At 43.8% G+C, this 26,163-nt stretch overlaps 1 protein-coding gene across 2 annotated transcripts; it reads right to left on the bottom strand.

Annotated features, from left to right (window-relative positions):
• Positions 1-9,804: 9,804 nt before the first annotated feature.
• LOC123779379 (uncharacterized) lies at positions 9,805-22,147 on the bottom strand. Of its 2 annotated transcripts, XM_045777421.2 has the most exons (5): positions 22,091-22,147; positions 19,933-20,007; positions 19,454-19,580; positions 18,666-18,779; positions 9,805-15,469 (listed from the first exon to the last, which is right to left on the bottom strand). In XM_045777421.2, exons 2-5 carry the CDS (start codon positions 19,969-19,971, stop codon positions 13,122-13,124), a joined length of 2,628 nt encoding a protein of 875 aa, XP_045633377.2. In that variant the 5' UTR covers positions 19,972-20,007; positions 22,091-22,147; the 3' UTR covers positions 9,805-13,121. The 2 variants fall into 2 exon arrangements, with proteins under 2 accessions (XP_045633377.2, XP_045633376.2); XM_045777420.2 differs by lacking the exon at positions 22,091-22,147 and having other exon boundaries at positions 19,933-21,856.
• Positions 22,148-26,163: the final 4,016 nt, after the last annotated feature.

Here is a 26,163-nt window from a genome sequence, read left to right as displayed (position 1 = left end):
TACCATTTTTGTTAATTTACCCCGATAAACATGAAAGACAAAAAGATCAGAGAAACTCCCTAAAGATGCAGGGAGGGTTTTGGGGTGCAGCGCAGACCTTACCACTGGGGAATTGGACAGCGTCACAGTTTCATTGTGGCAGGGAATCACCCTCCCCAGAAAAAGGGATTCTCAGCACAGCTGGGGGTCTCTTAAGGCCCTTTTAGTTCTAGGTTTCTGGAAAAATGGGATTGTGAATAATACAGAGAGCTCTCCTGATCTCATTCCTCTCATTCTGCAGTTAGAATGACAACCTTGAAGCCCAGGCAGGTGAGAAGAGGAAGTGGACTCAGGAGGAGCAAATAAAACAGCCCGAGCATCTGGAAGTGTGAGAACGGGAACTCCATGAGGCTCTCTGCTCTTTCCTGGGTCTTGGGGCTACTGTAGCCAGGTTCTCTCTAGTTTGGCTCGTAATGGATGCCCATAATGAGGACCAGGCAGCCCGCCGTGTTGGTGAGGAATTCGGGGCAGGTGGGCTCTGAGCAGCTTGCACTCCCTCCTGCTGCTCTCTCCTCTTTCAGCTGCTGGGACCTAGGTGAGTTTTCAGTCCTTGGAGCCTAGTGCTGTGGCCTGAAACCTGATCCCTAACCTCTTCCCAAGGGCATGGAGTGGGTGAAGGGTGAGAAATGAGTGACTTGAGGTGTTTCTATGGTTAGCCAGTGTTTGAAACCTGCAATGACCACTGTTCTACCTGGAATGCTTAGGGTATAGAAGCAGATAAAGACCAGTCCCCACCCTCATGCAGGCCCCATAGCTTTGAGGGGAAAACAATTGTTCCCCTTCAGGCACCCCAGCCTACAGGGCTTGGGGGCCTATGCCCTGAAGCTACTTGCCAAATTCTTCTGAGATAAGAGCTTCTAGATACTTTTCTTTGGCCACAGGATGGAAAGGATACCTTACTTCTGTTCCACAATTCTGTTTTTCTTATCACCGCCAGCTAATTTCTCTGCTTATCGTCTTTCTCTCCCTGCTAGAATGTATGCTCCGTGAGGGCAGGTTTTCGTTTTATTCACTTCTCTATCCCTAGCATCTAGAACCGTACCTAGAATAGGTACCTACCAAATACATTTGTTGATTAATGAATCCATGAATCAACTATACTAGATCTCTTTTAAGAAAGGAAGACGGTGCTATTTGGGAAAACATTACGTCACAACATTATGTGGGTTATTACACATAAATCTCTCTGCAGTACTTCTATTATACCCTCTTTTACGTTGAAAAACAGGCCAGTGAGATGAAACGAAGATTATAACTCAAGCTACCCCTCTGCAAAGGCAATGTGCTCCCTCTGCTCTTGCTACCCTGACCAGAGTGGCTCTGCTGTGCACCCACTGCTCTGAGCAGCACACGGGTCACTCTGCATACTTGGCTCTATCTCATCCCCAGATAGCCCCACATGGGTTGGTATTTCTTTTCCCATTTTGCATATAAGCAAACTCACTCAGAGAGGTTAGTTTGCCCAGAGTAATCTAGCCTACAGGTGGGGATCTGGGCTCACCTCCAGGCCTCTGTAGTCCAAAGATTCCTATCATAACACCCTGAGAACTCACATGGGGATTCTGCCAAGTGCAGTATGTCTAGTCGAGGTATACATTCTCGATTTGCATAAATACGTGGGGTGGGTTCTGGGTCCCAGTGATCTTACTGTGAGATGATTCTGAGTTAAAAATCTATTTGCCACTTGACTCCATAGGCTCCTACTCTGACTGGTAAACAACAGCAGTATCTTGAACCAATGTCAGTTCACAGTCAGAGCCCAGTAACCCCCGCCCTAGGCTGATCAGCCTCAGACTACGAGGAGCAAGGCTTATGCCAACCAAGTCAGGGTCATGGACCCATGACCACGAGAGTGACAAATGTGAGATCTGTGGGGTGTCCCACTAAACAAAGAAAAACGGAGCTGTTACAGGACTTCCGGGAAGGGTAGATTTTAGGTGAACTCTGTATGGAGCCGTGCTTGGTTGGGTAGGCAGCAAAGCTGGGCTGTGGGTAGTGGTCAACATCAAGTCTGGACTGTGAAGTGGACCCAGGTTCCTATTTCCTTGGGAACCACAAAATTTAGATGTGGAATGCGGTGTCCAAAAGTACTTATCTGGGTCTAGTTGTAAATCAAGGCTGCTTCTCCGTATCAAAGTGACTGTCTGTCAGGAAAGAGTGGTATTCCATTCTTGGTAATTCATGACGCATTTCTGCTAGTCTGTCACACCGGAGAGCAGGCTTCTCGGCAAGAAAGCAGAGGTAAAATGTCATGACGTTTTACAGCCACGCGTCTCTGTTGGGGAAGTGCTGTCTCCTATTAACTTGAAGCTGTTTTTTTCCTGTGATTCCAGCCCAGTGAATAGTTTAATAGATCTTATTCTTTCCCAGCCCAAGCTAATTTTTACTTTCTCATCTCTGTTAAGTGTGGGTATTTCCTGTCTTTCAATGTGGTTACCCCTAATTGGCCACATTCCCTTTGGGGAAGGAAATAAGATATAGTATAAATTGGGGGAGAGAATCAGGATCTTTCCTCAGGGGAATCTGGTCTTTTTTCCTTTCATGAGGCTTGGGTCTTTTCACCAAATTTACTGTTTTTCACTATTTCAGTCTCAGAGACACTGCCACTGTTATCCAGGGTAACTGTGCTGATTACTGCTCTGGCCCTGGGCCTGTTAAAGTGACACAGTTCCAAGTCTTTGAAAGGGTTATGAGCTACTGTCTGGTATTCAACCAACTCCACTAAGGTATGGAACCCATTTTCATGACAGCCCTCCCGATGCCATTCCTAGCCCATAGAAAGTAGCCACTGGAGCATTTCCCACGGAGATTGGTGCACCCTTGCCAATGCATTTCTCAAGCCTGGGTGACCCTCCTGGGGTGGGGGAAAGTAGGCTGGGGCAGGTGAACAGGGCATCGGTCAGCACTGCCAGTCACTACAGAATGAAGCTTCCTTCCCTCTACTGAAGAAACTGAAATGTCCTTCTCTTCTCAACTGTAGCTAATTAACCTGGTTTAGAAGCTGGGGTGCCCAGTGGATGTGGGCTCTGTTGTAATCAACAAGTACAGCCCAGAGACGGCAGAGAGGGTCTGCACCATCAGGGTCTGGCTGCCAACAGTGTTAATGTCATCACCAAGCTATGGAAGAAACTGGGCAACAGAAAAACCTATGACTGGAACCGAGAACATTAACAACTACGTAAATAAGATTGAATACAATTTGGATAAAGTACTTAACTGAAAACTAAAACAATGAGAAACTCATCATAGGAATTAGTCAGAAGGATGTTTTAGCCGTATAAACTGAAACAGATGGTCAGGATACAGGTTTGGATTCTTAGTTAAGTAAATACCTCCACTATATGTAAAGATGGAATGAAAAAGAAAAAAAAACCCAATATTTTTTCCTGATCAGGCATTCTAAGATCACTTGTGGTCCTGAGGAAGACACTGCCATGGCTTCCTAGTCCTTCTGTCTCCTAAAAGGACGCCAGAGATCCTTGGAGCAAAAACAGTTAATTTCTTTTTATTCCTTCTTAAAGGTCCCTTCTCTAGAAGAAGCTGTAACTGGATAAAAAGCTCCAAGGCCCTGAGAAGCCAGGAGAGCCAGGTGAGGAGCTTCTGACACAACTTCAGGAGACTAAAGTTTCCAGTCACCTCAGGAAAAGACCAACATTCCCTCTCTTTTACGAGGAGCATGCTGTTGGGCAATGATTAGTGAAGTCATAAGCCAGAGGCTCCTACCTTTGGACTATTTTCTCATTTTCCTTCATTGATAAAACACCTAAAAGACCCATGTACCAAACCACATTTAAGTAAAATGTACCATTTCCCATTTGGAATCAGCCAGGTGGGCCAACCTTGGGGTTGCAAGCTCCCTGCAAGCACTGTCTTCATTCTTGGGGTGCTGGGGTGCAGCAGGGCTCAGGAGGTATCCAGAGCCTGGGCGGTAGAGCCAGTACTGCCACTGAGCAGTTTCTCTGTGTCTCAGTCCCACTGTGAAACAGGGTAAATAAAAGTACCCACTTCACTGAAATGACGTGAAGGTTAAATGAGAAAACCCATGCAAAGCCTTAATCACAATGCCTGGTATATGCTAAGTTAAAAAAGTCAAGGTTTATTGACTTAAACAGAATTTTTGTTCAGCATATAACCATATTTTTTGATGATGTATTTTATTTATTTTTATAATAATTTTTTATTATATTAAGTTAGTCACCATACAGTACATCCCTAGTTTTTGATGTAAAGTTCCATGATTCATTACTTGCGCATAACACCCAGTAAACAGAAACACCATGCAATACGTGCCCTCCTTACTACCCATCCCCAGCCTATCCCATTCCCCCACCCCCTGCCCTCTGAAGCCCTCAGTTTGTTTCCCAGAGTCCATAGTCTCTCATGGTTCTTTCCCTTTTCTGATTACCCCCCCTTTCTTCTTCCCTTTCTTCTCCTACCGATCTTCTTACTTCTTATGTTCCATAAATGAGTGAAACCATATGATAATTGTCTTTCTTTGCTTGACTTATTTCGCTTAGCATTATCTCCTTCAGTCCCGTCCATGTTGCTGCAAATGTTGAGAACTCGTTCTTTCTGATTGCTGAGTAATATTCCATTGTATATATGGACCACATCTTCTTAATCCAGTCATCTGTTGAAGGGCATCTTGGCTCCTTCCACAGTCTTGCTATTGTGGACATTGCTGCTATGAACATTGGGGTGCATATGGCCCTTCTCTTCACTACGTCTGTATCTTTGGGGTAAATACCCAGGAGTGCAATTGCTGGATCATAGGGTAGCTCAATTTTTAACTTTTTAAGGGACCTCCACACTATTTTCCAGAGTGGCTGTACCAACTTGCATTCCCACCAACAGTGTAAGAGGGATCCCCTTTCTCCACATCCTCTCCAACATTTTTTGTTTCCTGCCTTGTAAATTTTGCCATTCTAACTGGCATAAGGTGGTATCTCAAGGTGGTTTTGATTTGAATTTCCCTGATGGCTGATGATTTTGAAAATTTTTTCATGTGTCTGTTAGCCATTTGTATGTCTTCATTGGAAAAGTGTCTGTTCATATCTTCTGCCCGTTTTTTGATTTCTTTATTTGTTTCTTGTGTATTGAATTTGAGAAGTTCTTTGTAGATCTTGGATACCAGTCTTTTATCTGTAGTGTCATTTGCAAATATCTTCTCCCATTCCGTGGGCTGCCTCTTAGTTTTTTTTACTCTTTCCTTGGCTGTGCAGAAGATTTTTATCTTGATGAAGTCCCACAAGTTCAGTTTTTCTTTTCTTTCTCTTGCCTTTGGAGATGTGTCATGAGAAAAGTTGCTGTGGCTGATGTCGAAGAGGTTTCTGCCTATGTTCTCCTCTAGGATTTTGATGTATTCCTGTCTCACATCGAGGTCTTTTCATCCATTTGGAGTTCATCTTTGTGTATGGTGTGAGAGAGTGGTCAAGTTTCATTCTTTTGCATGTAGCTGTCCAATTTTCCCAGCACCATTTATTGAAGAGACTGTCTTTTCCACTGGATGTTTTTTCCTGCTTTGTCAAAGATTAGTTGCCCAAAGAGCCAAGGGTCCATTTCTGGGTTCTCTATTCTGTTCCATTGGTCTATGTCTGTTTTTGTGCCAGTACCATGCTGTCTTTGTGATCACAGCTTTGTAGTATAGCTTGAAATCCGGCAACGTGATGCCCCCAGCTTTGTTTTTCCTTTTCAACAACTCCTTGGCGATTCGGGGCCTTTTCTGGTTCCACACAAATTTAAGGGCTGTTTGTTCCAGTTCTTTGCAAAATGTTATTGGTATTTTGATTGGGATGGCATTGAAAGTGTAGATTGCTCTGGGTAGCATAGACATTTTAACTATGTTTATTCTTCTGATCCATGAGCATGGAATATTTTTCCATCTTTTTGTGTCTTCTTCAATGTCTTCCAAGAGCAATTTGTAGTTTCTAGAATATAGAACCTTTACGTCTCTGGTTAAGTTAATTCCGAGGTAATGTATGATTTTTGGTGCTATTGTAAATGGAATGGATTCCCTAATTTCTCTTTTTCAGTATCATTGTTCATGTATAGAAATGCAACTGATTTCTGAGCATTGATTTTGTATCCTGCCACATTACTGAATTGCTCTATACCTTCTAGTAGTTTGGGGGTGGAGTCTTTTGGGTTTTCCATATAGAGTATCATGTCATCTGTGAAGAGAGACAGTTTGACTTCTTTGCTAATTTGAATACCTTTTATCCCTTTTTGTTGTCTGATTGCTGTTGCAAGGACTTCTCGTACTATGTTGAATAATAATGGCAAGAGTGGGCATCCTTGTCGTGCTCCTGATCTTAAGGGAAAGGCTTTCAGCTTTTCCCCATTGAGAATGATATTCGCTGTAGGCTTTTCATAGATGGTTTTTATGAGATTGAGGAATGTACCTTCTATTCCTACACTCTGAAGGGTTTTAATCAGGAAAGGATGCTGTATTTTGTCAAATGTTTTTTCCGCATCAATTGAGAGGATCATATGGTTCTTGACTCTTTTCTTGTTGATATGATCTATCACACTGATCGATTTGCAAATGTTGAACCACCCTTGCATCCCAGGGATGAATTCCACTTGGTCATGATGGATAATCCTTTTAATGTACTGTTGGATCCTATTAGCTAGGATCTTGTTGAGAATTTTGGCGTCCATATTCATCAGGGAAATCGGTCTGTAATTCTCCTTTTTAATGGGGTCTTTGCCTGGTTTGGGGATCAAGGTAATACTGGCCTCATAGAATGAGTTTGGTAGTTTTCTTTCTGTTTCTATTTTTTGAAACAGCTTCAGGAGAATAGGTATTATTTCTTCTTTGAATGTTTGGTAGAATTTCCCGGGGAATCTGTCAGGCCCTGGACTCTTGTTTTTGGGAAGGTTTTTGATCACTGCTTCAATCTCTTCATAATTAATCGGCCTGTTTAAAAAATCAATTTCTTCATGTTTCAGTCTTGGTAGTGTATGGGTTTCCAGGAAGGCATCCATTTCTGCCACGTTGTTTAATTTATTGGCATAAACCTGTTGATAAAAGTTTCTAATGATCCTTCCAATTTCATTAGTGTTGGTTTTGACCTCTCCCCTTTCATTCATAATTTTATTAATTTGGATCCTTTCTCTATTCTTTTGAATAAGTCTGGCCCGTGGCTTATCGATCTTATTTATTCTTTCCAAGAACCAGCTTCTGGTTCTGTTGATATGCTCTATTGTGCTCCTGGTTTCTAATTCATTGATCTCTGCTCTAATCTTGATCAACTGCTTTCTCGTGCGTGGGTTAGGCCTGTTCTTCTGTTCCAGCTCCAGCTTCTTGAGGTGAGAATATAAAAACTGCATTTTAGATTTTTCTATTCTTTTGAGTGAGGCTTGGATGGCTATGTATTTCCCCCTTAGGACCGCCTTTGCAGTGTCCCATAGGTTTTGGACCATTGTGTTTTCATTCTCCTTGGTCTCCATAAATTGTTTAAATTGATTTTTAGTTTCCTGGTTTACCCAATCATTCTTGAACAGGATGGTTCTTAGTTTCCAAGTGTTTGCGTTTCTTCCAAATTTTTCCTTGTGATTGAGTTCCAATTTCAAGCATTGTCATCTGAGAATATGCAGGGAATAATTTCAGTCTTTTGGTATTGGTTGAGACCTGTTTTATGACCCAGTATATGGTCTATTCTGGAGAAAGTTCCATGTGCATTCAAAAAGAATGAGTATTCTGTTGTTCTGGGGTGTAGGGTTCTGTATATATCTATGAGGTCCATCTGGTCTAGTACGTCATTCAAAGCTCTTGGTTGTTTGCTGATTTTCTGGTTAGGTGATCTGTCTATTGCTGATAGTGGAGTGTTGCGGTCCCCTACTAGTAACGTATTATTATCTATATGTCTCCTTATTCTTTTCTTTTTAAAGATTTTATTTATTTATTCAACAGAGATAGAGACAGCCAGCAAGAGAGGGAACACAAGCAGGGGGAGTGGGAGAGGAAGAAGCAGGCTCATAGCAGAGGAGCCTGATGCGGGGCTCGATCCCATAACGCCAGGATCACGCCCTGAGCCAAAGGCAGACGCTTAACCGCTGTGCTACCCAGGCGCCCCTCTATGTCTCCTTATTCTGGTTAAGAGTTGGCTTGTGTATCTAGCTGCTCCCCTGTTGGGGACATAGATATTTATAATTGTCATATCCACTTGTTGGATACATCCTTTAAGAATAATATAGTGCCCTTCTGTATCTCTAACTACAGTCTTTAGTTTAAAATCTAATCTGTCTGGTATGAGAATTGCTACCCCAGCTTTCTTTTGAGATCCATTGCCGTGAAAGATGGTATTCCATCCCTTTACTTTCAGTCTGGATGTATCTTTAGGTTCAAGATGAGTCTCTTGTAGAGAGCAAATGGATGGGACATGTCTTTTTATCCAATCCGCAACCCTGTGGCGTTTTATGGGAGCATTTAGGCCATTCACATTGAGAGTGATTATTGAGAGATATGATTTTAATGATGTCATGTTGCCTGTGAAGTCTTTGTTTCTATAGATTGTAAGTTTCTGTTCTGTATCACTCTTGGGGCCTTTTTACTTTTATAGAACCCCCTTAATATCTCCTGTAGGGCTGGTTTTGTGGTTACGAATTCAGTCAGTTTCTGCTGATCCTGGAAGGTCTTTATCTCTCCATCAATTCTGAATGACAGCCTTGCTGGATAAAGGATCCTTGGCTGCATGTTCTTCTCGGATAGAGCTTTAAAAATACCCTGCCAATCCTTCTTCTCTTTCCAGGTCTGTGTAGACAGGCCTGACATTATTCTGATATTTTTGCCTCTGTAAGTGAGAAATCTCTTCACCCTGGCCGCTTTCAATACTGTATCCTTGGACCTAATATTTGCGAATTGCCCTATGATGTGACGTGGTGTAGGTTTGCCATGGTTGACCTTGGGAGGGGTCCTCTCTGCCTCTTGGACATGAATGCTTGTTTCCTTTGCTAGATTAGGGAAGTTTCAGCTATAATTTTTTTTTTAAAGATTTTATTTACTTATTTGACAGAGATAGAGACAGCCAGCGAGAGAGGGAACACAAGCAGGGGGAGTGGGAGAGGAAGAAGCAGGCTCCTAGCAGAGGAGCCTGATGTGGGGCTCGATCCCAGGACACCGGGATCACGCCCTGAGCCGAAGGCAGACGCTTAACCGCTGTGCTACCCAGGCACCCCTTAGCTATAATTTTTTCAAATATCTCTTTGAGACCTCGCTCTTTCTCCACCCCCTCGGGGATGCTGATGATTCTGACATTGGAATGTTTCATTGAGTCAGTAATCTCCTGTAATCTACATTCTTGAGAGTGATGGATTTTTTTGAGCCAAGTTTCTGTTTTAACTTTCTCTTCTACCATCCCATCCTCCAATTCGCTGATTCATTCTTCTGCCTCATTTACTCTGGCCCTCAGAGCATCTAGTTTTGACTGCATTTGATTCATAGAACTTTTAATTTCTGCCAGATTTGCTCTCATTTCTGCCCTTAGAGATTCTATATTCTCGTTAATATTTTCGTTAATATTTTTTTCAAGTCTACACATCATCTTGACCATTGTTACTCTGAACTCCATTTCTGACAATTTGGTTATATCCATATCCATCAGTTTTGTGGCAGAAGCCACAGACTCATTATCTTTTCTTTGCTGGAGGGGATTTCTCCTTCTCGTCATTCTGATGAGGAGAGGTTGCGGGGTTGCCCAGAGCCCAAATTATTGACCAGGACCCAGGCCGTGTGCCCTTGTTCTATAGGGACCTTAGGGATTTGGGCTTCTTGATTTTTCAGCCTGCCTTCTGGGGGAGGGGCCTGCCACACTGATATTCAGGCAACCCTGTTTGGGTAGAGTCACACTGTCCCCTGCGAGGGGGGATGGGGATGGGCACAATGTGAGCTGGCATTTCCGGGCTTTTGTTCTCTGGTGGCTTTCCCTGGACGTTTTCTGTGACTCTTCTGAGAGTCACAGCAGCAGTGGCCATATCCTAGCCTCTGTCTCAGAACAGGGAGATCACAGTCTGCTCTCCACTGAGCGTTTTTGGCCTCTTTAACTCTGTTTCTGTTGATGCTGCCAAAACCCCTGCAGCGTCCTGGGTTGTGCGCCCCATAGCCGGTGTCCCAGCCCTCACTTCCAGGGCCGGCACGTCTCAGTCCTTTGTGTTTCTAACACTGCCAGCCGCCCCAGGGTCCCACGTGCGCTCCTGAGCTCTCTGTTTCAGTGTGGTTTGCATGCGCTCCGGAGCGCTGGTTTTCAGTCTGGTCGCACACACTCCTGAGCTCTCAGTTTTTTTTTTTTTTTTAATAATAGTATTTTTTTTATTATGTTAGTCACCATACAGTACATCCCCGGTTTTTGATGTAAAGTTCCATGATTCATTAATTGCGTATAACACCCAGTGCACCATGCAATATGTGCCCTCCTTACTACCCATCACCAGCCTATCCCATTCCTCCACCCCCCCTGAAGCCCTCAGTTTGTTTCTCAGAGTCCATAGTCTCTCATGCTTCATTCCCCCTTCTGATTACCCCCCTTTCTTCTCCTACCAATCTTCCTACTTCTTATGTTCCATAGATGAGAGAAACCATATAATTGTCTTTCTCTGCTTGACTTATTTCACTTAGTATTATCTCCTCCAGTGCCATCCATGTTGCAGCAAATGTTGAGAAATAGTTCTTTTTGATAGCTGAGTAATATTCCTTTGTATATATGGACCACATCTTCTTAATCCAGTCATCTGTTGAAGGGCATCTTGGCTCCTTCCACGATTTAGCTATTGTGGACAATGCTGCTATGAACACTGGGGTGCATATGGCCCTTCTCTTCACTACATCTGTATCTTGGGGTAAATACCCAGTAGCGCAATTGCTGGGTCATAGGGTAAGAGCTCTCGGTTTCAGCCTAGTTCGAGTGAACACTCCAGAGCTCTGGTTTTCAGTTTGGATGTGCACGCGCTCCCAAGCTCCCAGTCTCAGTCCAGTTCCAGTGAGAGCTCCGGAGCTCCGGTTTTGTCTGGTCACACATGCATTCCCAGGCTCACGGTCTCAGTCTGCTTTCTCACAGGTGCCGGTCTGCGAGTCTGCCCACTCCCCAGTGCAGGTGGCTACCGCTTTCCGGCATCCAAGTGTGGAGGTTACCTCCCCCTTCCGTTTATCTTCTGATATCTGTGCACGGATTCATGGCTCCCCGCTTGGTACCTCAATGCTCAGTGCTAGAGATGTTCATTTGTAGAGATCCAGATATATCTTCCTGCACCTCAGGCTGATTCCCACCATATAACCATTATTATCACAGTAAATTCACTCCAGTTTTTATTTTTATTTTATTATTTTAAGTCAAAGCTATTTGTGGTGAAGTGTGCTTAGGAAGATTATCACAAAGAGGCAGATTTTCCAATCAGCTTTTCAACATTCTTAGATAAGCCAAGACCACTACCACTACTATATAGACAACAGCCTGGAAAATAAGACCTGAAGTATAGGTCAAGTCACCGTAAGGAGAAAAGATCAGTCAAATTCTAAGAAACTTCCTCTGATAAAAGGGAAAACTGGAATAATTTTATTAGTGAAAAGGACACTATAAAGGAATAAAACGGCCAATTATTAAGTAATTCATTATTCTTACCTTTTCTTCTTTCTTATCCTGATTCTTACATACGAAGCATCGCTCCATTATAGCTTATCCCAAATATTAACTGACCAATCCCTTCTGAATATTTGTACATATGGCATCCAGCTTGATCATCAAAGACTTAAGCTACTTTCAGTTGCCAGATTTCAGCTTGTAGAACTGTCTATCACAGACTGTTGTTGCTGAATTTCTCATATCTACAACCTATTTCAGCTCATTTTGATCCTAATCTTTCCTCCACAAAAAAAAAAAAAAAAAAAAAAAAAAAAAGTGGGAGAAAGTGCTAAAGAAGCTTCTGGAGAACAGGGTTCTAAGGATACTGAAGTGAGCCACTCATGATTGAATCAGGGGCAGAAAGACCACAGGCAAGGGTGGCAACTCTGAAAACTGTGTTTAGGAAAACAGAGCTCCCAGGATATATTTCATCTCAAACATCAAGAATCAGAGGACACGGAGACACTGCTGACTAACATCACTCCAGGGGACAAAAGGCACCTTTAAACGACGCAGACAAGGGCGCACAGGTTGGCAACAACCTGAACGATTACCTACTAAAAGCTGCTCAATGGGCCTGCCTCACCTAGAGTCCTGTCCTCTGGCAGCAGCAGGACCTGCCACTCCTCACCAGAGTCTGTTCAGTGCCAGGCTGCCCAGTGAAAGGGAACAGCTGTGACTGCTCCCCTTCTCTCCCTGAAAAACTGATAGGGAATACACCAACTTTGGTTTTGAGAACAAAATCTGTAAATCATATCCCATGCCACTATGTGTCTACTTCATGCTTTTTTTCCTCCCAATTCACAGGGGTTTGACTTTCCAAATTACCTTGTAGAAAAACTCATGTCACGTTTGTCATTTGACTTCTTAGCAGGACCTCAATGTCTGAATCTACATACACACCTCACCTCATTCCTTAACAAATTTTGCTCTTGGTTGGATTACCTGATGCTGAAAAGGGAGAACATTTTTCAAGTTAAAGGGACCACAACCCTCACAATAAAACAAAAACCTTTTGAAGAGGCCCAAACAAACCAACCAGGAAATCCCAACCTGGATCTTTCCTGATTTAAAGTGCAAGGATTCCAGTTACTTTCCCTGAACCTGAAATAGATGATGATGAGGAAAGAAAAGCAAGTGGCCACACGAAACACCTCAGTGCACCTTCAGGTCTGGAGCTATGAAAACAGAACCCTAAATAAGTGTAATTAAACTGTGCTCGTCTCAAGTACTCAAGCACGGGGTAACCCTCTGAATCAGAGGAAAGGCATGTGACCTTGGAATTTTTACCACATAATTTGGCAGCCTGCCTTCAGTTAACAGTGTACTGGGAGATTGTTAAATCATTCAAGAGATGAATCTTGAAATGAAAGCTGTAAAAGTGGCGGCTTCCCCATCGGTATACTGCTCCTGATGTAAAACAGTGAAGACTTTATTGAAGAATGCAGTTACTCTGCACTGTGAACTTCACGGTGCTGCCTGAGCACTAGAGAGGTCCGCACATTTAATATACTTATAGGCTTGCTCTCCAGTGTGAATTTTCTCATGACTGGTAAGAGTTATTCTTTGACTAAAAGTTTTCCCACATTCATTACACACGTAAGGTCGCTCTCCACTGTGAACTCTCTGATGTCGAATGAGGTGAGAGCTTTGTCGGAAGGACTTTCCACATTCAGTGCATTTGTAAGGTTTCTCTCCTGTGTGAATTCTCTTGTGTTGGATAAGGGATAAGCGTGCACTGAAGGCTTTCTCACATTCATTGCACACGTAGGGCTTCTCTCCAGTGTGAATCCTCTGATGCTGAATAAACTGCGAATGCTGACTGAAGGCCTTGCCACACTTCTCGCATTTGTAAGGCTTCTCCCCCGTATGAATTCTGTGATGCTGGACGAGAGAGGAGCGGACATTGAAGGCCTTCCCACAGTCACTGCACTCATAGGGATTCTCTCCAGTGTGAATCCTTTGATGGCGGACGAGATGTGCACTTTGGCTGAAGGCTTTCCCACAGTCACCACACACATAGGGTTTCTCTCCATTGTGTGTTCTCTCATGCTTAATTAGGGTGGATATCTGCCCAAAGGTTTTCCCACACTTGGTACACTCGTAGGGTTTCTCTCCAGTGTGGCTCCTCTGATGCTGAATGAGGTGTGAGCCCTGGCTAAAGGCCTTCCCACATTTGTGACATTCATAGGGCTTCTCACCATTATGGACTCTCTGATGTTGAACAAGGGAAGAGAGCACACTGAAGGCTTTATCACACTCATTGCATTCATAGGGCTTCTCACCATTGTGTGTCCTTTGATGATGAATAAGATTAAAACTCTGGCTGAAGGCTTTTCCACACTCATTACACTCATAGGGTTTCTCTCCAGTGTGAATTCGCTGATGCTGAATCAGATGTCCCTTTTGACTGAATGTTTTTCCACACTCACTGCATCCATAAGGTTTTTCTCCAGTGTGAATTCTCTGATGCTGGATGAGGGACAGGCGAGCACTGAATGATTTTCCACACTCATTGCAGACATAAGGCTTCTCTCCAGTATGAATTCTCTTGTGCTGAATGACTTGGGAGCGCTGACTGAAGGATTTTCCACATTCATTACACCTGTAGGGTTTTTCTCCAGTGTGAATTCTCTGATGAACAGTAAGGGTTCGGTTCAGGCTAAAGGATTTCCCACATTCATTGCATTCATAGGGTTTTTCTCCTGTGTGAGTTCTCTGATGTTGAATGAGAGATAATCGTGCACTGAAGGCTTTGCCGCACTCAGTACAGTTATAAGGTTTCTCTCCAGAATGAGTTCTCTCATGCTGAAGGAGGTGTGAGTGTCTACTGAAAGCCTTCCCACATTCCTTACACTTGTACAGCTTCTCTCCAGTATGAATTCTCTGATGATGAATCAGGTTAGAGGTATGACTAAAGGCTTTCCCACACTGATTACACTCATGAGGTTTCTGGCCAGTATGAATTTTAACATGTTTACTGTAAGATGAACGTGCACTGAAAGCTTTCCCACATTCACTGCACTCATAAGGTCTTTCTCCAGTGTGAGTGTTATGGTGCTGAATGAAATAGGAATGAGCCCTGAAAGCTTTGCCACACTCAGCACAGGTGTGGGACTTCTCTCCACAGTGAACTCTCTGATGTTGGCTGAGGACAGAGCAGCGGCGGGAAGTTTTTCCACATCCACCACACTCACACTCACTACATTCATAGGGTTTCTCTCCAGGGTGACTCCTCTGACGCCGAGAAAGAGCCCTACTCGGGCTGAAAGGGTTTCCACACTCAGTACATTCAAAGGATTTCTCTGGATTGTTAACCGTCTGATTCTCAGTAAGAACTGAATTCTGCCTGGGCACTTTCAACAACACATCTGTCTGACAGGCTCTTTCTTCTAGATGGAAACACTGGAGATTAATGAGGTCCTCACTTTGTTGAAAGTCACACATACATGGCACATTCTGGTGGGGACGCTCCCCTCTAGATGCTCTATGAAATCCCAGAGGGTTTGGGTCTGCAGTGAAGTTTACCTCCACAGAAATTGATTTCTGGCCTTCCCCTCCAGTAGGGGTTTTCACACATGTCAATGTCACTGGCCTGGAATTGTTCTTCTGGGAGAAGGATTTCTTAAGTCCTTTCTCTGCAGATTTTCTCCAGCAATTTTTTAACTTTCCCTCAGTTTTACTCATCTCTTCAAAATCAGGTTCCTTGAAAATATTCCTTACATGTTCTTCTGATTTTGGTCTCTGGGACCCCACTGCTTTGGAAATTTCCTGTTTTGGAGACAATCCCTTCTTTCCCATCCAAGACTCAAAGCCTGAAAGAATGAAGAAAAATGAATTACTTGTATTTCACTGTGGAAAAAAGAATTAGAGAATAAATAGGAACATTTATATGAAACAATTATCTCCTAGGAGGACACTGGATTTTCAGAATGTAAAACCAAAAAACACCCTCATTGGGAGGAGAAGAGGAAAGAGGGGAAGGCGGGTTTGGGAAGGAAGTAAGTAAGGAGAGAAGCCCAAGGTCAAAGGCTTATATCTACAGATGGGCTAACTAGGCACAGACAGAGCAGGAACAGTGAGGCATGACCTGAGGGAAAAAAGCTCTTAGAAAGGTGACGAGGCTGATGAGAAAGACTGCTGACCGTCACTGCTCCTACTTTGTAAACAAGGTATCGTCTAGCTTACTTATAATAGGTATTCAAATATTTATTTAAAAACAAATGAATGAGGGGCGCCTAGGTGGCTCAGTCGGTTAACTGTCTGACTCTTGATTTCGACTCAGGTCATGATCTCGGGGTCATGAGATCAAGCCCTGCATTGGGCTCTATGCTCAGCAGGGAGTCTGCGTCTCTCCCTCTGCCCCTCTCCCCCTGAAATAAATGAATAAATCTTTAAAAAAATGATAAATGACTTATAATGAATAAAGGGTATACAGATGAAAGGATAATGGAAAAAATGATTTGATCTGGACAACTTGGCGTCACAGAAGCAAATCAGGGTAAATAGAGAAAAAAAGATACAAAGAAGCGAACTACTCATCCCAATAGCAGGTGCAGCACAAGGGAGAAAAGCTAAATGTGCGATAATGCACACCACACGTTCCCAATGAATAAAAGTACCAGAATATTTGTAAAAACTGGGATACAAATGAATTCTGAAATCCAATGAATGAAAATTTACCAAAAACAAAACAAAACAAAAACCCAAACAAAACCTCTGAATCATGTGGACACAAGCACTGTTAGAAGGACAACCAGGTCAGAACAGTGAGAGGGGAGCCCCATTGTGAAATTCCATGGAAGCACAATGGAACCTCTCTTTTGTAAACTGCTTATTATTACAGCTGTAACTGTTACCTTCTGTCACTTTCAGACTGTTTACGCAGACGAGGAGACTGAGCTGAAAATGTTGACTAGATGGCATCTAAAATTCGGCTAAGTCATTTTAACAGACTTCAGTGACATATTCACAGTACTTCAAAGGGATTTACTTTGCTATTTTTTACTATTTTTGACAAAGGCAATACAAGTGGAGAAAGGGTGTTTTTTTCAACAAATGGTGCTGGAGCAACTGGACATCCACCTGTGAAAAATTTAACTTGGTTCCATAACTCATACCAGACACAAAATCACAGACCCAAATACTAAAATTTCTAAGTTATAAAATTGTCTTCTATAAGAAAACAATCTTTTGGAGTAAGCAGTTTTCTTAGATGTGAAACCAAAAGCACAATCCATAAAATAACAAACTGATAGACTGGATTTCTTCAAAATTTAATAAAACTTCTACTCTTCAAAAGACAGTGGTAAGAGAATAAAAAGACAAGGCAAAGAATGAGAGAAAATCTATGCAAAGCATATATCTGACAAAGGGCCTGTATCTAGAACATTCCTGTACTCAGAAAGCAACTCTTTAAAACTTAAGAATAAGAAGACAAAAACCGAGTTAAGAAATAAACAAAGATATGAACAGACACCTCACCACTGAAAATACACAGAAGGAAAACAAGACACTCAAAATCTTTAACTATTAGAGAAATTAAAGTAAAATGACAAGGAGACACCACCACACATTTATCAGAGTAGCTAAAATGAAAACGACTGAGCACACCAAGTGCTGATGGGAATGCGGCAAAACAGAACTCACACCCATTGTTGGTGGGAACGTCAAATGGTGCAACCAATTTGGAAAACATTCTGGCAGTTTCCTAAAAGTTAAATACACACCTACCATGTAATCCAGCCATTCTCTTACTAGGTATTTTCCAAGAGAAAAGGAATGTATGGTCTGTACACAAATGTTCACAGCAGCTTTATTTGTATCAACCACAAACTGGAAACAACCCAATGTCTGTTAACACACTTGATGAACAAACTGCGGCATATCCATACAGAATACTAACCAAAGTAAACGAATGAGTTACTGGTACGTAACATAGACGGATATCAAAAGACTTATGTGGAGTCGAAAGACGGCAGACCAAAGAGAGGGTACGTGCTCTCTGACTCCAGTTTATATAAACTCTAGAAAATGTAATTCATATTGACAGCAAGGAGGTCAGTAACTGCTTCGTGACAGAGATGGGAAGGGGTGAGAGGGAGGAATTACAAAGAGACAGCAGAAAACTTTTGGGGGTAATGGATATGTTTGCTATCTTGACTGTAGTGAATAGCTTCACACATACATACATAATGCAGAAATGTTACCAAACTGCATATCTTAAGTACACAGAGCATATTACACACTTAATATACCTCAATAAAGTTATTTCTAAGAGGGGAAAAAGAACACAAAGGGTGTGGAGCCGGTATGCCAGAGTCCAATCCAGCTCTGTTCCTGACCAGTTGTGTGATCTCAGGCCAGCAACCGAATCTCTGTGTCTCAGAGTTTCTTGCGAGGATATTGGAGGATTGCGTAAGTTCACCGTGTCAGCAAAGTGCTAGGCATGCACTGAGCACAAAGGTCCAGGCATCGTCAGCTGCCGTGCTAGCACTGGAGACTCTGCTCCACTTACTGTTTACTATTTACATGTTCATATCCTTTGCTACACAGGAAGAAACCCTAGTTCATGTTTTTCACCAAGGCCTTGAATCAGCTTGGGAACTCTGAGTGAGCAATAGCAGGAGTGAGTCTGGGCAGAGGGCATGTCTCTGGATGGTCTTTCTAAGCAGCCAAGGCAGAGCTGGCCAGCAAGGCCCAAGAAAGACTGGGAGATACAGAAGCAACCGGGAGGCAGCCAGGGCACAGAGCCAGCTGCCCCAGAGAGATACCTGAGCTCTTTTCTGGTATTCAAAGAGCATTTTGTAGGGTAAGGGAAACATGAACTCATTTATGGGTATAGAATAGGGGTATTAACAGAAAGAAAAGAGAGGTAGAAATGGAGAACAGGACAGCAAAGTTCTGGCAGTGACAAAAGATGTGGTCCAGAGCTCACAGAGAAGGGCCTGGCAAAGTGGCAGCACCTGCCAGCAGGGGCAGGAGAGCATGGCAGCATTCCTGGAGACTCACTTTCACTCCCATGACTCTGGATCCAGCCCTCTTCAATTCTCGGTGAGTATGGGGCCCATGGTTCTTCCCCCTCCTCCAGCTTGGAGATGACATCAGGTTTGGAATCTTGAAATCCTGCTCCAGAGAAAGGAAGCAAGGCTGACAATTCAGCCAAGTCCAGGGCAGCATGGCCCTATGGGCAGCACCTGTGTGCCGGTCATGACCTCCCCTGCCACCTATCTGTAAACCTAGGAGACAGATGCATGCCTCTTCCCCAGCTGAAGAAAAGTTAAACCCAGCTCTTCTGGGGGCCAAGGATAAGGGACAGAGTTGGGGCCTGAACACATCACGCTAGAAGACTCATAATAGTCTTAGTGTTGACATCCACAAGGACTAAAGGGAAGCAGCATATTCTGGTGTAATGCAGGGCTTGAAACCAAATGGATTCAAATCCTAGATCTGCCCCTGACTGCCTGTGTGAACTTAAGAAAGTGATGATATCTGTCAGCTTCAGATTCCACTATAAACCATTTAACCCAACACCAACCTTAAAGTTACATTACGATTAACTCGGGATATGACTATACTTAGGGTTCAACGAATGATATTCTTCTATATTTCCTACAAGGAAATTGAAGGAGTCCGTGGCACTGCCTGTCCTCTCTTCTGGCAGATCAGGCCTGCCTGGGACCAGGGTCAGAATGCCTTGTGTTTGGGCCCGGAGGGTGAGATGCCTCTGAACCTCGAGCCCAACCCTAGTCCTGTTCCTGAGCAAGGAACCCAGAGCTGAACTTCAGAAAGAGCCTTACCCAGTGAGATCAGGTTCCTGTAGGTCTCCAGCATCACGTCCCTGTAGAGGCCCCTCTGAGCGGGGCCCAGACAGCCCCACTCCTCCCGGGAGAGGAACACAGCCACATCCTCAAAGGAAACTAAGACCTGGAACAACAGTATCTTGTTGCAACCCCAGGGTCAGGCCCAGGGTGGCTCATGATGGGCAAACCCCCTTTGAACGCATGTGCCAGACTGTTGTCTTCACGAGAGTGGGCTCTTTGAGATCAGTACCATTTTGACTTGTCTTTGTCTGCCCAACCCCTGCCCTCTACTATGCCTAGTGCAGGGTTTGGGAAGATGTTGTGCAGCACATTTCAGGGGCTTGAACTCAGGAACTGAGGACATTGGTGAAGACAGGGAGCCATCTACCCTCTGGGACCAGCCCCTCATAGAGAGAACCGTGGAGACACTCTAGCCAAGAAAGGGCTAAGAAAGGTCCTCCATGAGGACCACTCACCTGGGGCCCAGGAAGAAGGAGCTGCTTGAAGGCCATCATTGGATCTCTTAGCTTGTCCCAAGGAGGCAGGCGAAACTGCAGGGAGAGGGAAGACTGTAATGGAGTGTGACCAGCCTGCTTTTCACAACAACACTGAGACTTCCGTGCCTGGATCTCAAGAGGCCTATGGCAGCAGAGACCAAGTTTGGGGCTGCCAGAAAGCCCTGGGAAGGGCAGAGGGACTAAACATCCAGTGGTCTCTGAGACTATATCCCCTTGTCCACCGTGAGGCCTCCCCAGCAGCCCCCAACACAAACAGCATCCTAAGGCCACCACATGATGGCCCCAGCAGTGCACCTGGCTGGGGTAGACAATAGGCTGCATCTCAGGTCCACCTCAGAGGTCCTGGAGAGTGGGCAAACAGCTGAGGACAAGCAGGCCAGGCTCCTACTCTTAAGACAGTATACAAACAAGTAGGGAGGTTGACAGACAAAATGCCTGTGTCAGGTGATGATAAGGGATAGAAAGAACGAACAGCAAGAGGGCAGCAGTTGGTGGTAAGAGATATTTTACACAGGTTGGCCAGGGAAGGCAACTTTGATGAAGCAACACTAAAGCAGAGGTCTAGATGGAGTAAGGGCAGCACTGTGTGGATATTAGCGGAAATACACTCCAGGAAGGGGAATGCACAAGTGCAAAGGTTGTGATGTGATGGCCCACTTGATGTGTTCAAGTAAGGGCAAGGAGGCCAGAGGGGCTGAAGTGGAGTAGGGCAAGAGAGAGGAGGGTGGGGTGCCTCATAGGCTATAGGACTTAGTCTTTTACTTTGAATGAGTTGGGAAGCACCCAGAAGATCTGGGCAGTGATATGACCTGCCATGTGGCCTCTCCAGCTGCTGCTTTGAGAACACACTGGGGGTGGGGGTGGGGAGTGTAAGGATGTAAACAAGAAAACCAGCTGGAAGGCTCTAGCAATAATCCACTTGAGATGACAGTATCTTGGACCAGAGCGGTGGAAGCAGGGGCTAAGTGATCAGATTCTAGATGCATTTCAAAGGTACAGTCAATAGGATTTGCTGATGAATTAGATCTGGGATGAGACACCAAGATTTTTGCTCCAAGCTACTGCGATGATGAAACTTCCATTCACTCTAAAGGATAAGACTTACGTCAAAAGGGTAAAAATTAAAAGCTGTTTTTTTACTTTTTGTATTTAGGGTGGCCATTAGATTTACAAATGGGGAGTCAGAGCTTTTGGATATATAGGTCCAAAATTCAAGAGAAAGGCTGAAGCTGGCTGGGTATATTGGGAACTGGCAGCATACACGAGACATTTAGAACCACCCATCTGCTTTTACTTTAGGCTGACAGCTGACATGAGGGCTATCCCTCCCGGGAAAACCTTCCCAAACAGCCTCTGATACAAAGCCAACTCCCACCTCCACAGCCCCCCACCCCAGGCAAGCGAAACGTGTATCACAAGTGGACCGGCACTCTGTCTCTGCTTCCAGACTGACGGGGACGCATGTACCACTGCTGCTGGAAGCATGGGCTGAACCCAATCTCGAACACACCACCTGCTGGTGCAAACGTCTCAGGGACGTGACTTGAGTCTCTAGACGGACTTAAAATGAGACTTACCCTAAATACTGTTTTGAGAATTTAATGAAGAAAATGTATAAGGTATTTTGTATAGCGTTGGCATACCACAGACAAGGAAAATGTAAGGAAACCTAATTACTATCATTGAGGAAATGCTTCCTGAGCACCCACAGAATGAATGAACGAACGCTCCGGAAAGATCTCCCACCCGCCTTCAGCCCCAGCAACCGAGGCCCCTTCCCCGACAGCATTCCCAGCTCCATCCTTTCCCGTCCTCGGCTCCTGCGGCGTGCAAGACACTTTCCTCTTTCCGAGGAAAGCACGATCTGATTCATCCCCTGACCACGCGCGCCCCAACTTCCCCACCCGCTCGGCCGCCCCGGCTCGGCGGCCTGCGGAACCCGGACCCCCACCCGCGAGGTTTCCGCGGGGGGCCTCCGCCGCTCCCCCGCCCGCGTCTCCCCCCACTCGCCAGCCCTCCACAATCCACGCAGCCTCCGCGCGCTCTCGGGGGCCCCGCCCGCGTTCCCAGGGGCCGCTCCGACGCCTCGGCGCCGACGACAGGCGCTCCGACTCACTCTGCCCGGGCTCGCGCCGAAGCACGGCTCGCAGACACCAGACCGGGCGGCAGGACAGGAAGTGCGCGCCCTGAACTTCCGCCGCGCCCTCCAGCTCCTTCCAATCGGAGGCCCGTTTCCGGCGGCCGCTCTAGCCGCTCAGAAGATTCTATGCTACTGGCAAGTTCCTGGTCCTGGTCCCGACTCTGGTGCCCCAAGTAGACCTGCCGTGTGAGAAATGTTCTAAGTTCTTCAGATAGGTGGGAACTGTTGTAAGTGGGAAACTCCTAAAGAAAGGAAAAGGAGCAGAGAAGGAATAAATGAAGGTGAAACAACAAAATCTTTTATTTTTCTTACTCCTAATTAAAAGATTATTGTTTTACAAAGTAATAATAGCAATAGTAAAATGAATGACAGCAGTGCCATAAGGGATGGGAGGGAGGACCTGGGAATACTTGGTCATAGGTACCTGTGTTACCTATGAAAGCAGTGTACTGTTACTTGAAAGCGGACGCAGATTAGTTGTAAATAGATATTGCAACCATGAAAATCGTTTTTCAAAGAAGTATAAAGGAGGAAAAAAATGGAGTTAAATAAAATGCTCAGTTAAACCAGAGAAGGAAGAAACAGAGGGGAAGATTTTATTATTTATTTATTTATTTATTTATTTATTTATTTATTATTTACTATTATTTTGTTAAGTAGGCTCCACGCCCCATGTGGGGCTTGAACTCACTACCCTGAGATCAAGAGGCAACATGCTTTCCCGACGGAACTGGCCAGGCACCCTGGGAAAGAGTTTTTTTTTTTTTTTTTTTAAGAAACAAATGCAATGAATTAAAAACAATTACAAACATGGTATATATTAATCCACACTCTTCTCAAGCTCACATGGAACAGTCACCAAGATAAACCACATTCTGAGCCATAGAACACATCTTAGCAAATTTAAAATGATAGAAATCATACAAAATGTCTCAAACCACAGTGAAATTAAGCTAGGCATCAATAATAGAAAGATAGCTAGATAATCCCCAAATATTTGGAGATTAAACAATACATATGTAAAAAACACATGGTCAAAAGAATGTCTTAAGAAAAATTTAAAAATATTTTAAATAGAGGTTAAAATCCAAGTTATCAAAATTTGTGGATATCAACAAACAGATTCCAAAGTTTGTAAGGAAAGACAAAAGACCCAGAATAGCCAACACAATACTGAAGAACAATAAAATCTAAGCACTGATTCTACCCAACTTTAAAACACTCTATAAAGCTACAGTGATCAAGACAGTGTGGTCTGGGTGAAAGAAGAGACAAATAGATTAATGGAACAGAATAGAGAGCCCAGAAATAGACTCCTACAAATACAGTCAACTGATCTTTGATCAAGGAGAAAAGGCACTTAATGGAGAAACGATACTCTTTCTCAACATATGCTACTGGAACAATTGGACATCCACATCAAAGAAAATTTTTAGACACAGACATTACGCTTTCCACAAAAACTAACTCAGAATGGATCTAGGTGTTTAGTTTGTTTTTAATAACACCTAGGAAGACTCAAAGTTCTAATCAACGTGACCTTGAGATAAAAATCAGAAGGGCTGGCTGAGACATGACTGTAATTTAGTCGGCAATTGCGACCTCTTATCCCGGCTGTTTTTGTATGTGCCCTGTTCCAGCTCTAGCATCAGTCATCTTTCATGGAACTCTGGTTTCTTTTATAGAAGAATGGTATTAGAAATCAAGATCTGGGTGCCAAGTATGATCATTGCCAATGGAGTGTCATTGCTTCTAGGTCATCTCAGCTAACACAGCAAGGAATCACATGTGTGTATACTAATATACTCTATACACACACATAAATATTTCTATACTCATCTATCTGTATTTATATTAAGCTAAACCTGACATTTCCAACTCTAATCCATTACTGCATGGATCATTCTGGTCTTTCTCCCTTGCTTGTCTGTGATCTTCCACTTCAGCATTAAGAAATCTGGCTCTAATCTGTCACGCATTTATTTAATTGTTCAATTCCAGTATATATGTACAGTGGACTCTCTGTGCTTCACCTATTTGCCTTGTACCATCACTGTATTTTTTAATTTTTAAATTTATTTATTTTTTAGAGAGAGGGGGCGAGAGAGCATGTGAGCGGGGGGGGGGGCGTGTATAGAGAGACTGTTAAGCAGGCTCCGCAGTCAACACAAGCCCAATGTAGAGCTGGATCCCACCACCTGAGATCATGACCTGAGCCAAAGTCAAGTACACTCAACTGTGTGAGCCACCCAGGCATCCCTGTGCCATCACTTTAAATTATAGTTTACCCCAAGTGTGAAAATCTAGGTGCAAAATTATTTTCTTTCAACACAATGAATATATTATTCTATTGTTTTCTTGTTTCTAGTATCATTATTGACCAGTCTGATGTTAATTACATTTTTTTTGTAAGTAATAATCTTTGTCTAAAAGCTTGTGAGAAGGGCGCCTGGGTGGCTCAGTCATTAAGCGTCTGCCTTTGGCTCAGGTCATGATCCCTGGGTTCTGGGATCGAGCCCCGCATCGGGCTCTCTGCTCAGTGGGGAGCCTGCTTCTCCCTCTCCCACTCCCCCTGCTTGTGTTCCCTCTCTTGCTGCCTCTCTCTCTGTCAAATAAATAAATAAAATCTTAAAAAAAATAAAAGCTTTTGAGATGCCATTTTTTCTTGTTATGTTCTTGAATTTCACTACAGTGTGTCTAGAGCGTGTACTTTTTCTTTCTTTCTTTCATGTTTGACACTCAAGGAACCATTTTAGTCTGAGGTTGCTGATCCTTTATTCCAAGTCACTTTAAAAATACTTGTCTTCCATTTATTTTTTCCTTTAAATATCAATTTTGATACTTCTATTTTCATCTTTTGTATCACTCAATTTTTTTTCCTTTTTAAAGTAGGCTCCACACCCAACATGGAGCCCAACACAGGGTTTGAACTCATGACCCTGAGATCAAGACCTGAGCTAAGATCAAGAATTGTACGCTTAACCGACTGAGCCACCCAGGCACACCACAATTTTTTAAAATATTTCCTTGCCCTCATTTTTTCCTAATGCTTGCTAAAGAGTTCTTCAACTTTCATCTTCTGTCTCACTAATGTGTTTTCAATTACATTATTTCTTCAGGGTTCTTTACTTCAAATATTTGTTTTCATATTCAGCAGTTTCAGTTGGTTTATTAGTAGTGCCTTTTCCTTCTTATGTCTTTACAGATTTTCATTTTGTTTATTTTAAATTCTGGCTCAGCTGTTCTGTTAATTTTAGTTCATCCAGTAGAGTTTGTACGGATTGTTTCAATCTTTTATCATGATTGTGCTTCAAAGTAGTCTGGCAGTTCTGCCTGTAAGCTTTTTTCCCAGGTGGCCAGGGCTCAGTCTCTGTCACACCTAATGGCTTAAAAGGGGAAGAGGCATATATCAGATACAGCTCACAGTCTACCTCTGACTACCCCCTCCCCTACCAGATGGTCAGGCCTCTTGGGGGAACCTCCACATATCTTCTCTTGGCACTAGTCTTTTCTTAAGACTTATTTATTTGAGAGAGAGAGAGAGAGATAGACTGTGAACAGGGGAGAGGGGTAGAGGACAAGGGAGAGAGTCCTCAGGCAGACTCCCTGCTGAACATGGAGCCTGATTTGGGGCTCAATCCCAGGACTCCGAGATCGTGACCTGAGTCAGAATCAAGAGTTGGCTGCTCAACCGACTGAGCCACCCAGGCGCCCCAGCACTAGTCTTTTGAAAGAACTTATCTCCCATAGTTGGAATCACCTGATGTTAGGCCTGTGGCCATCAAGAAGGTGGTATAGACTATTCAGGGTTAACTAGGTTCTGGTGACTCCTGACATAACCCCACTGGACTGCATGCTGCTAGGATTGTCTTTGTGTGTATCAGCCTGTTATGAGCTGAATTGTATCCCCCCCAAACCCCAGAAGTCCTAGTCCCAGTACATCAGAATATGACCTTTGGAAATAGTGTCATTGCAGATATAATTAGTTAAGATGAGGTCATACTGAAGTACAGTGGACTCCAATTTGATGTCCTTGTAGGAAGATGGCC

Source organism: Ursus americanus, chromosome 9 (genome assembly GCF_024610735.1).
Source record: "Ursus americanus isolate L20-20 chromosome 9, mUrsAme1.1.p, whole genome shotgun sequence".
NCBI lineage: Eukaryota > Metazoa > Chordata > Mammalia > Carnivora > Ursidae > Ursus > Ursus americanus.
Note: the sequence above shows the minus strand (reverse complement) of the source record. Positions and strands in the feature narration are given on the sequence as shown.

Excerpts from the sequence above, each read along its gene's own strand:
- LOC123779379 (XM_045777420.2), bottom strand. The coding sequence starts at position 20,295 with ATGCAGCCTATTGTCTACCCCAGCCAGGTGCACTGCTGGGGCCATCAT. Across the intron at positions 18,780-19,453 it reads CAGGAACCTGATCTCACTGG|GATTTCAAGATTCCAAACCT; the intron begins GTAAGGCTCTTT and ends TCTCTGGAGCAG. Across the intron at positions 15,470-18,665 it reads CCAGAGTCATGGGAGTGAAA|GCTTTGAGTCTTGGATGGGA; the intron begins GTGAGTCTCCAG and ends TCATTCTTTCAG.